At 59.7% G+C, this 11794-nt stretch overlaps 1 protein-coding gene across 3 annotated transcripts in view; it reads right to left on the reverse strand.

Moving 5' to 3' along the window:
• Positions 1-11794, reverse strand: part of CNTN2 (contactin 2) — a 35869-nt gene that overhangs the window by 7665 nt on the left and 16410 nt on the right. For all 3 annotated transcript variants that reach the window (XM_006754408.2, XM_006754407.2, XM_006754409.2), the window contains 14 exons: positions 9145-9289; positions 8557-8732; positions 8303-8398; positions 7706-7915; positions 7332-7431; positions 5893-6068; positions 5358-5494; positions 4852-4981; positions 3439-3589; positions 3193-3320; positions 2706-2881; positions 2129-2249; positions 1151-1309; positions 558-707 (listed from right to left, as the gene is read on the reverse strand). In XM_006754408.2, coding sequence (XP_006754471.1) covers positions 558-707; positions 1151-1309; positions 2129-2249; positions 2706-2881; positions 3193-3320; positions 3439-3589; positions 4852-4981; positions 5358-5494; positions 5893-6068; positions 7332-7431; positions 7706-7915; positions 8303-8398; positions 8557-8732; positions 9145-9289 — 2055 coding nt within the window. The remainder of the gene's footprint in view (positions 1-557; positions 708-1150; positions 1310-2128; positions 2250-2705; positions 2882-3192; positions 3321-3438; positions 3590-4851; positions 4982-5357; positions 5495-5892; positions 6069-7331; positions 7432-7705; positions 7916-8302; positions 8399-8556; positions 8733-9144; positions 9290-11794) is intronic.

An 11794-nucleotide genomic window follows, 5' to 3' on the forward strand; every position in this document is an offset into this window, starting at 1 on the left:
CCCCCACACCCCACACACACACACACACACACACACACACACACACACGCAGAGTCATACACTCATATACAATCACCCCTGCTCACACATGTTCACACACACACTCTCTCACACAGTCATATATTCACACTCACACTTACACACACACACACCTTCCTCATAACTGATTTCTGCAGGTTGTGTACTTCCAGGGAGGACATCTGCCCAGCACCCCAGGGTCCTGGGTTCAAGTCCAGGCTCTGCCAGTGTGACCCTTCCCTTCTCCAAACTTTGTTGTGCTTTTTTTCCCAGTAAAAAACCCTTTTTGTTTTGAGACATTGTAGATTCACATGGAGATGTAAGGTTGCCCCATGTTTTAATGAGGGCCTTGGCCAGGCCGTGGTCAGCGCACAGGGCTGTGTGCAGGGCAGTGGCCGGCCCTGGCCTGCGTTGCATTAGAGTCTGAAGCCCGGTCAGCAGGGCTGGGACTCTGCGAATCGGTTTTGGCCTGGGGCTCCCTTGGAGGAGGGCTAGTTTCTGTGCCTGAAGTTACTTCACTTTGGGGCACCAGGACTGACCTGCTTCCTTGGTCCGGATTTTGCTGGAGGGCCCACTGGGCTCCCCGGTGCCCAGGATGTTGCTGGCTATGACCCGGAACTCATAGTCCATCCAGGGCGTGAGGCCCAGCACCTGGGCGGTCTCCGCGTTGCCCTCGATGTTGGCGGGATCTGCAAGGCACGGAGGAGGCGGTGGTCGGACGGGGAGGGCAGGGCCGGAGCCTGGCCCCCCTCTTTGTGCCCAGCCCTCGGGTGGGGCCTGACACATACAGAGCACTCAACACCTCTTCCAGAAATGACCAGGAACTAGTCCTCCCCGCCCTGGAGCCTCTGCTGGTGTCGTTGGCACCCCACCCCCCGTGCATGCAGCCATTGCCCCAGTAGCATTCCTTCCGGTGCTCAGGGTGCAGACAGAGGGCCTCCTCCTTCAACTCTCCCTTCGCTCCCGCTGTCCACGCGCCACCATCTCCCCACTGGCCTGGGAGCCCTCTGCAGGCAGATGGCCCAAGCTTGTCCCTCTTTGAAGCTCCAGGCTCAGCCCCAGCCCTCTGCCCCTGCCCCCACTGCTGGCACACAGCCAGGCCTTGCCCATCCCGAGAGTGCAGGACGCTTACTCGTCCGAACTTGCTTCCACTTCCCTGCAGGCGGAGTGCGAGCTTGCAGGGTGTACTTGGCAATGGGGCTGTGGTTGTCGAAGCCACGGCTCCAGCTGAGCTGGACAGTGGTGTCGCCGATGTCCCTTACCACCATGCCTCCTGGGGGGCCCGGGGGACCTGCACCAGAGGTCAGAGCATTGTGGGTCAGAATTAGGCAGCTTCCAATTTGAGACAACCTCCCCAAGGCTGGTTTGGGCTGGTGAAGTACCGAGTGGGAGCAGCAGAGGGCGCCACAAACACAGGCTCTGGTGGGAGAGTGAGGAATGGGGTTTGCATGGTGGGTGGGATGTGTCCAAGGCTGGAGGAGTCACAGAGACCCTCACAAAGGGACGTGCACTGACTTCCCAGCACTGAAAACTTCTGGCCTCAGCAAAGTCCTCCACTCTTGGGATGTGGTTGGGGACGCTTTCTAAAATGTTGGCTTTGGAGGAAGACGATTCTATTCACCTAGGGCTGGGGTTCTCAACCTTCCTTGTGCCGCGACTCTTTAATGCAGTTCCTCATGTTGTGGTGACCCCCAACCATAAAATTATTTTCGTTTCTACTTCATAACTGTAAGGTTGCTACTGTTATGAATCGTCATGTAAATATCTGATATCTGATATGTAACAATCGTCATTGTTACAAATTGAACATAATTAAAGCATAGTGATTAATCACAAAAACAATATGTAATTATAGATGTGTTTTCCGATGGTCTTAGGCGACCCCTGTGAAAGGGTCGTTAGACCCCCAAAGGGGTCGTGACCCACAGGTCGAGAACCACTGATCTAGGGTCTATGAGGAACCACCAGATAAGTTCCACTCAGCGAACTTCTCTCAGAAACACTTCCCCACAGCTCAGGGAGAGGCGGGGAATTAGGGAGCGAAGCTGAGAATACCCCGGCTGGCCTCTGAGGGAGTTGGGGTGGGAGTGGCAGTGGGAAACCCCGTCACCTCGGACCAGGACTGTGGCCTCCTTGGATGCACTGTCCACCACCGTCTGGGCCATGCAGGTGTACTTCCCGCCGTGGCGCAGCTGGGCGTTCAGGATGGTCAGGTCTCCAACCGTCTCCTTCTGCACACCGGGGACGGGGAGTGGGCAGGTCAGGGGGCGCAGCTCCGGCCAGTGCACTGAGCCCGGCCCTCCCTGTATCTCGGTCCCATCTGTTCAGGGGGAGGAATCAGCTCCTCCCCACTTAGTCCCCCCGGGGACCAAACACAGTCTGTGACACGAGACAGTCAACAAGGGTCCAAGTGACTGACGCCATTGGCGTTGGGGGGCAGGATCACAACAGTGGGAGTGAGTGGCCGAGGGCCCTCCAGGCCCATCCCTCTTCTCTCCTAAACGCACAGGCTTCGGAGAGCCCAGGCAGCTGCCACTCTAGGGAGGATGGTTACAAACCTGAGGGCGAGTCTGCCTGGCTGGTGTCCCGAGGGAGAGGGGAAAGGCTTTGGGAGGTCAAGGCCATCTCGGGCCCCCTGTCTATCCCAAAGGAGGGAGGGGCTCTGGGCTCTCGGCCTCGGGCCTCACCGCACTGGCCCTCCGGTAGTGACCCCCAGGCTTGTCGGGGTCGATGGGGAAGTCGTCCAAAGCCCAGATGAAAGTGAGCTCCATGGTGGGGTCGTGGGAGGCGTGGCACTGCAGGGTCAGGTTGTCGCCCAAGTTGATGTCGGCACTGGAGGGGGCTAGGGTGATCTTGGTCGCATCTGCCAAGAAAAACAAGGCCTCTGGGTGGGTGAGGGGAGAGGTTTGTCCTAAGTCCCAGGAATGAGGAGGGGCAGCGTGGCCAACGTATCCGGACCTCCCAGCAGCCCCACGGGTGTGTGGGAGGGAGGCAGGACTACATCCTGGATGGGGACGAGAGGGTGGTCCCAAATGAACCCGGGTCCTGGAGTGGTCTCACAACCACGCTGGAACGCGGACTCCAGGGAGGAACGCGGGACTCCAGGGCACGGTGGTGAGGAGGGATGGTGCCCCCGTGGCCGAGTCCACCACCCTCAGCCGGCCACACCCTTACCTCGCACAGACAGGATGCCCGTGCTGTTGGCTTTGCCCATGAAATTCTCAGCGAAGCAGGTGTATTTGCCTTCATCTGACCGACTGATGTTTCTTATGATCAAGGTGCCATCCGGAGTGACTGTCACTCTGCAGCCAGGACAGAGCCGATGTGGCCACCCCGGGGACACACACGGTCCGGGGAAGGGACTCGGCTCCAGGGGAGAAGGGGGAGCAGGAGAGGCTTGGGGTGGGGTGCGGGTGGTACCTGCTGCTGTTGACCAAGATCTCGGTGCCTTTGCTCCAGAGCACCACGGCCTTCGGGGCTGCCCGGGGCTGGCAGGGGATCATGACCTCTCCCCCGCGGGCTGCAGGGATCAGGCGCCGCACGGGATTCAGCCTGAAGTCGGGGGCCAGTGCTGGAAGGAAAGGGGAGCGCCCCGCAGTCACCCGGGGCATGTACCTTCGTGGTCAGTCCGTGAGTGACCCTTAGAACACCATTTCCAAAATACACCCAGAATCCACCCCTTCCGATCACCCGCTGCCCCCGCGCTGCTACAAGCCCCACACCCTCTGCTGGGCTGTGAAAAGGCCCCACATCGGTCTTCCTGTTTCAGTATTTTCTTTCTGCAATTCTTTCCCGCCCAGCAGCCAGGGGTATCTTTTTTAAAATGTGAATTAGGCACTCAGAATGAAGGCCGGCTTCTCACAGGGACTCACAGCTAAGTCCCTCTCTCCAATCCCATCTCACCCCACTCTGCCCCTCACTCAGTGTGCTCCAATCACCTGGGCCATTTCTGTTCTTTGAAAATGCCACCTTTTTTCCTGCCCCAGGACCTTTGCACTGGAAATCCCCCAGATCTTCACATGGCCGGCTCCTTCTTAACACTCAGGTCACATCCTCAAAGCGACTGCCTCAGAGAGGTCTTCTTTGACCACTCCATCTCACTACACACCCCCACCCCTCCCCACCTCACTACCAGATTTTCTTTAGTCTGTGTTTTTTAGTCTATTTTTTTTAGTTTGTATTTTTAATGGCTGTCTGAAATTATCTTATTTAATGATTGATTTTGTGTTTATTTGCCCCCTTTCTCTACTGGATTGTAAGATACTTGAAGGCAGAGACCTTACCTGAGGAGGCACTGAATACATATTAGTAGAATGAATGAATGAATGAATAAGCCTTCCTTAAGCCTCACTACAACTTACGAGGTAGGCATCACTGTGCCCATTTTACAGATGAGAAGACTAAAGTTTCATGAGCTCGAGTCACACAATAAGAATATGAGCAGCTGCCAACAGTTACTGGGCACCTGTTATGCTTTGGGCAGGTCCCTCATGCTTTACCTGTCATCTCATTGAATCCCCGCAACAGCTGTGTGAGGGCAGGACTACTGCCCACATTTTATACATTAGTAAACAGACACAGAGCTGAAGGGTCAGGCTCAACACTAATCTAATTGATCTGGTTTCCGATGACTTTGCCATTTTTTTTTTCATTGCAACAAACATTTAAATTGTGCCAGACAGAGAACAAGCCACCTCATCTTCTTTCCTAAATCCCTGAGTTCTACTCAGAAGCTGGTGGAAAACAAAGGAATACTGCCAGGTGTGTTGTGCCGACTCCTAGCGCCCCACCTGTGCCCCCCAGGGGTGTCCCCAGCCTCCCTGGGCCCTTTACCTTGCACGGCCAGCTCAGCGCTGGCGTAGATGGTGCCATGCTTGTTCTCTGCCACACACTGGTACATGCCTGAGTCGTCCAGGCTCAGCTTGGAGAACCGCAGGTCCCCGGCCAGCACCTCTACCCGGGTCTGTGAAAAAGAGCGGGGCGCAGGGTGGGGCAGGGGCGTCAGGACCACTGGAGGCCCAGGGTGGAGGGGCCCGCTCCCTGGAGGAGGGGCTCAGATGCCTGGTCCCATCTCAGAGTCGCCTGGAATTCAGGACTTGATTCACTGGGCCTCCCTGTACATCAGCACCGAGGCCAGAGGGGCGAAGTGACCCACTCAGGACCACATGGTGTTTCTGTGGCTGAGTTGTGCCTGGACCCCAGTCGGGAGTCTATCCAGTTGACCAGCCTGTGGCCAAGTGACTCTGGGATGGAAAGAAGCACCTAGAAACACCCTTTAGCCCAGAGGTGGGGGTGGGGCGGGGAGATAGGGGCTTGGGAGGAAGCCCCAAGTCCGCTACCTGGGAGGCCAGAGGCTCCCCATTCCGCAGCCAGCGCACCGTGGGCCGGGGCTTGCCGGCGGCTGCGCAGCCCCAACGCAGGCTGGACCCGATGTCAGCCTCCATATCCGAGATCACCTTCAGCCACTCGGGCTGTGCTGTGGGGAGCAAGGGAGAGAGGGTTGGGGTTGAGCAGGGAGGGGCCTCCAGCTCATGGAATGGGCCGGGATCGCAGCGCTGCAGTTCCTGCGTCAGACAGCAGAGGGAGCCATCAGCATCCCGCGATGTGGTGAGAAGCGGCTCCAGCAAGTTGGCACATGCAGCCGGTGCCACTGGCTGTCTTAGCAACTTAAATCCTCCTAACGCCTTCCACGTGTTTTCTGTAACACCAGCTGAAGCGCTGAGCTGGCCACGGCGCTAGCCTCTTCTGTCCCCACACCCAGGGCAGTCCTGGAGCCCGAGCTTAAGCAAGGGGCTTCCCAGGCTCCTCCCTGGCTTTGGGATGGACTGCCTCGGTCGGAGACCAGGGTGCAGGTGGGGAGAGGGGTCCTCGTACCCTGCACGATGATGCGGCCCTGGACGCTGTCTCGGCCCTTGGAGTTCTCCGCCTCACACTCGTAAGTGCCCTCGTCCTCGAAGCTGACGCTGGGGATCTGCAGGGTGGGCTCCGCGGTGGCCCACTGGGGGGACAAGGAGCCGTCCACTTTGCGCCACTTGATCCTGGGGACAGGGCTGGCAGGGAGACAAAGCCAGGGGGTGCACCGAGCTAGTCAGATGCCCCTGTGCGGGCAGCTCCCCACACCCAGACCCTCAGGTCCTCTGAGATGCTGGGCAGATGGGGGTGGGGAGGCGGGCACTCACCAGGGGCCTGGGAAGGGCCTCTCCCAGGTGAGCCTGGAGCACAGACAGGGGAGGGGCCAAGAGGGGGCTCCCTCCTCCCTCCATGCGCCCGAACAGTGTGGCACCCGTGTATGTTGTCTTCTGTGTGGTCTGTGACAGAAACTGACTGGCCCTCTTGCCCCACCCTGTGCTGACCACCGTGCCTCTCCTGGGCCGGCCCTCGCTGACAGTGGCCTGTGACCTGGGTCTTTATGGGACCCCCCCGCCCCCAACAGGGCCTGGGCCTCTACTTTCCACAGGGCCTCTCGTTGTTAGTAACCTGTGCACTAAAATGGACGGAGGTGTCAGTGAGTCTATACATCTGGGTTATCTGGAAGCCCAATAGCTCTCCTCAAAGCAGGGGCAGCCTGGGCTTCCTCAAATAGCAGGAGGGAGTCATTCTACGGATGTTTATTGAGCACCCACAATTTGCGTAGCCTGTCCCAGTGAATCCTTTTCCTGGGAGAGCATGATTTCTATCGCAGTTTTTAAAAAGGTAACTGTTGCCCTAGCCAGTTTGGCTCAGTGAGTAGAACGCCGGCCTGAGGACTGGAAGGTCCCGGGTTCAATTCCCGGTCAGGGCACATGCCCGGATTGTGGGCTCGATCCCCAGTAGGGGGCTGCAGGAGGCAGCCGATCAATGATCCTCTCTCATCATTGATGTTTCTCTCTCTCTCTCCCTCTCCCTTCCTCTCTGAAAGAAATAAAAATATATTAGAAAGTAAAATAAAAGAGAAAGGTAACTGTCAGCATCCATAGAAGCCTTACTAAATGCCAGGCTCTGTCCTGAGCCCTTCACGTATATTAACTCACTGCCTCCTCATAACGACCCTGTGAGGCAGGAACTATTATTGTCACCATGTGCAAATAAGGGGACAGAGGCACAGAGTGGTAAGTAATTTGCCCAAGGCCCCCCAGCCAGCAAGTGGCAGAGTTGGGATTTGAACCAGGCAGGCCGGGTGTTTAGGGCTCGGTGAGGGGTCACTGCAAACGGTGGGCCTGGCACCCTGCGAGACCCTGAGAGAGGCACCAAGATGACTGAGTGCTGCCCCTGCCTGCCCCCTTTCTCTCTGGGGTCACCCGTGTCCTGCCCGCCCTCCCGCCTCCACCACTCACTTCCCGAAGGCAAAGCACTCCAGGGTGACCTGCTGTCCCAGCAGCGCGTACGTCTCCGCTGGGAACCGGGCCTTGATGCTGGGCGCGAAGAGCCTGGGATCTGGGGTGAGACGGTTTGGCAGGTCGGATGCTAGAGGTCCGGGCCAGGTGCTCCCGTGCGAGGATCGCAGCCCAGCTTAGCGCCGACTCCATCCTAAGTCCCTTTCCCTGTGGGGACCTGGGCCGAGCGGCTGAGGTCTTGTAGCAGGAGGACCCGGTGGTCTGGGCCCCAGACCCTGTGCCCTTGAGCTGCTTCACAACCTCCGAGGGAAACCCCTGTCCCCACACTCCTGGCCCCTCAGCCCTCTCCGCCCGGCCCGCCCGCCGACCCTGACCTTCAGCGGCCAGGTTGAGCTGAGCAAACTTGCTGAAGACGCTCTTGGTGGAGAAGTCCATGTGGCTGGTGGCCAGGCAGGAGTAGTTGCCCAGGTCCGAGGCGTTGGTCCGGGCGATGTACAGGTTCCCTGTGGTCTGGGACACGAAGTGCCGCCCGTCCGTCGGGATGAAGTTGGGGAACTCATTGAGGAGCCAGCGGTAGGACAGGCCTAGGACGGGGGGTGGGGTGGGGGGGGGAGTATGAGGACACCGGGGCGTGTTGGGCTAACAGGCAACTCTGGGGGGGACCCCGATGTGCTGGTGGGGGTCTGCAGACCCTGTCCTGAGAGCCCGTTCTCTGAGCTGAGCTGGGTGGAGGGGAGACCTAGAGGGAAGATTGCCCTTTATTTCTGCCCCTGGGGAGAGCAGTGCACCTGCCGGAAGGGGGAGGCAGGGTTCAGTGCTAGAAAATGATGGGCCCATGAAGGAACCACCACTTAAGGCTGAGGGCCCAGGGTGAGCTTCCAGGCGTCACCACCTCCTATCCACCCTCTGTGAGCGGCTGGCACTCTCCTAGGCCCTCTGTCTAACCAACCACGGGCCCAGGCCCGACGCACCTGGGTAGTGGGCAGGGGGGTTACAGGGCAGCATCACTCCCCAGCCCGCGTGGGCTTTCACGGGGTCCCGCTCCTCCTTGGAGAATTCCTGCAGGACTGGAGGAAAGACCAGGCCGCGCTCAGGCACCGTCCTCCCGCTCGCCCGGCCCTCCCAGCTCAGCCTCCGTGGGGGGCAGCCACCTGTCTCTTCTGGACACTCCTCCCAGCCCCCTTCCCTCCCCCAGAATGTCTGGCACCCCCGGGTCTGGTCTCACAGCCGAAGCGCAGGACGGCCTCCCTGCTGACCACGGTGCCCACAGGGTTGGAGGCCAGGCACTGGTAGACGCCAGCGTCCTGGGCCTTGGTGGGGCTCATGATGACCAGGTTGCCTCCCACCAGCTGGTGGCGGGAGCCCGGCTCCAGCTTCATCTCGGTGCCGTTCATCTTCCACCTGCAGCGGGAGGAGGGCCTCCTGAGTCCTGCCCGCACAGCGTCCGATGTCTCACCACGTGGGGTCTCACCACCGTGGGTCTTACCATGTGGGGTCTCACCACCGTGGGTCTCACCACTGTGGGGTCTCACCACCGTGGGTCTCACCACCGTGGGTCTCACCACCGTGGGTCTCACCACCGTGGGGTCTCACCACCATGAGGTCTCACCACCATGGGTCTCACCACCGTGGGTATCACCCCGTGGGGGTCTCACCACCGTGGGTCTCACCACTGTGGGGTCTCACCACTGTGGGGTCTCACCACCGTGGGGTCTCATCACCATGGGGGTCTCACCACCGTGAGGTCTCACCACCATGAGGTCTCACCACCGTGGGTCTCACCACCGTGGGTATCACCCACCGTGGGTCTCACCTGTAGGTGGCCGGAGGGCTGGCGCGGGCACGGCACGCCAGGGTCACCTTCTCCTCCGTGGACTCCTCTGGGAATAGCAGACTGAGCGGTTGGTCTTCAAAGACAGGGCCGAAGGTGGCCGGGGATCCCCGGGCCCAGCTCCCGGCTGCGGATGGGGACACGGCCTCAGGGACTGGGCTGGAGCCCGGCCTCTGGGGCGGTGCCGCCCAGGAGAACTCTCACAGGGTGGGAGGGGTCTGTTTTCTGCACCGTCCAGTCTGGCACAATAAGCCACCATGGAGCCTCAAGATGTAGCTAGTGCCACCGAGGACCCGAATTCATCATTTTATTCAATTGCAATTAATTAAAAGTTGAACTTACATAGGGTGGGCAGGCCCAATCAGGGCAAGTTAATTCAGTCGATCACCCATCCTGCACGGGTATTGAGCACCTGCTGTATACCTGGCACTGGGCTACAGATTGTGCTGCAAACATGAGTAAGACACAGCCCCTGTTCCCCAAGGAGCCTGCAGTCGGGATCTCTCAGAAAAGCTGGTCTGCAGGCTGTGAGGTCGGCCTCGGAGGATGTGCGGGAAGTCACTGGTCAAAAGGGGGAGAGGGAATATATGTCCCTGGGGCAGGTTGTCCTGAGAGAAAGGGCCCTGGTTCTGAGCTTCTTACCAGCTGTTCTAGAACCTTCTGAGCCCAGCATCTCCACCTGTGCGATGGAGAGATGGTGAACTGCCTCCCAGGGTCTGTGGGAGGCTTCAGGCTGGCACAGGCGTGTGCTCAGCAGGCGTCTGCTGGACCCAAGTGCGGGATGGGGAGGCCTGGGGAGGAGGGAAGGCTTTCTGATGGGTGGATGGTGTACGCGTTGCTTTGGGGGCATTTGTATACAATGCCAGTGTGACAGCTCAGGCCCTGGCTGGTTTGGCTCAGGCGATAGAGCGTCGGCCTGAGGACAGAAGGGTCCCGGGATCAGTTCCGGTCAAAGGCACCTACCACCTGGGTTGCAGGCTGGATCCCAGGCCCCGAGCGCCTGCAGGAGGCAACCCATCGATGTGTCTCTTTCACATCCATGTCTCTCTCTCTCTGTCTCTCCCCCTCCCTTCCACTCGCTCTAAAAATCAATGGAAAAATATCCCCGGGTGAGGATTAACAAAAAGGAAAGAAAAGAAAAAAAGAAAGAGAGGCGTAGAAAAGGGAATGATGTGGGGGGCATGGGGCAAGTCTGTGGTGCATACAGATCTGCACCTCTGGCTCCTGAATTTGCTGAGCAAACGGGCACCTCAGGGCCAGTGTCCATCCTCACCAGGGCAGGGACCGGGCACAGGGGGGAGCGCGTCGCACCTACCTTCCCTCAGGGGTGGGGAGTGGCCCCTGTGCTGATTCCTGTGGCCAGGCTCATGCGCCTTTGTGGTGTCAGGCAGGAGCCAGGCCACCCCTAATTGCTCCACCCTCAGTGCAGCTGATTCCAGGCCCTCCTGGGTGGGTCATGGGGCTGTGGGGTCTCCATGAACCAATTAGTGCCTCCTCGCCCAACGCATCCAGCTGTCAGCCCTCTTCCCGGGATGGGGGCTTGGTCCCTATGCTACAGCTGAGGCCCAGCCTGGACCCCGGGGAGCGAGGAGGGCAGCTGTGAAGCAGCTCTCAGAATGAGGACGGAGGCAGGGCTCCCTGAAATGCATCCCCCCATCCCCGCTCCCCACCACCCATCACCACCCTTCACTGCCGCCTCAGGCCTTGGAGATGGCGGCTAGGGCCTGGCTTAATCCCAAGTTAATGATGGTGGTGGAGGGGAGGGACCCCGCCCCAGCTGGGACTGCAGAGAGGGGCCGGGAGGGGAGGGAGGGGGGAGGAGGCAGCCGGGCTGCTGGGAACCATCTTGTTCAACAGCAGCTTCCAGTAACTCTGTCTTCCAGGAACCCTGGTGGGGCGGCTGAGTGGGCCCAGGGGCACCGGTGCTTTCAGACTGGCTCTCGTCCTGGGAAAGCTTTCTCCTTGCACGCAGGCATGTGCACTCCCTCACCCCGATGTCTACAGATGCAGGTGCCCACACCCCTCACCCGCACACACTCCCTTATGTGCTTTGGCACACACACACACATGCACACACACACACGCACGCACACACACACACGCACACGCGCACACACACACACACACGCAGGATTCCCTGTCCTGGCAACTCTGCTCCCCAAGCACAGGTGAGGGGCGAGGGGTGTGAGTGTGAGGGGAGCCCTCTGCCTTTCTCTGCAGCAGGTGCAGCCTGGGGCAGGGGGCAGGGCAGGGGGCAGGGCAGCGAGGAGGTGGAGGGCAGGTATCTTCCTGGGTGAGTGGGAACCAGCCACAGGAGGCTCCACTGCAGTCTATTCCCTGTCCTGGCAACTCTGCTCCCCAAGCACAGGTGAGGGGCGAGGGGTGTGAGTGTGAGGGGAGCCCTCTGCCTTTCTCTGCAGCAGGTGCAGCCTGGGGCAGGGGGCAGGGCAGGGGGCAGGGCAGCGAGGAGGTGGAGGGCAGGTATCTTCCTGGGTGAGTGGGAACCAGCCACAGGAGGCTCCACTGCAGTCTCTGGAGCTCTGCCACGTGGCAGACCGGGTCCCCTCTCCTGTGGCCTTCCCTGCATCTCTGGGTTTAAGGACCCCGAGGCTGTCCACACCTCTGCCTCCAC

Source organism: Myotis davidii, unplaced genomic scaffold, assembly GCF_000327345.1.
Source record: "Myotis davidii unplaced genomic scaffold, ASM32734v1 scaffold710, whole genome shotgun sequence".
Lineage (NCBI taxonomy): Eukaryota > Metazoa > Chordata > Mammalia > Chiroptera > Vespertilionidae > Myotis > Myotis davidii.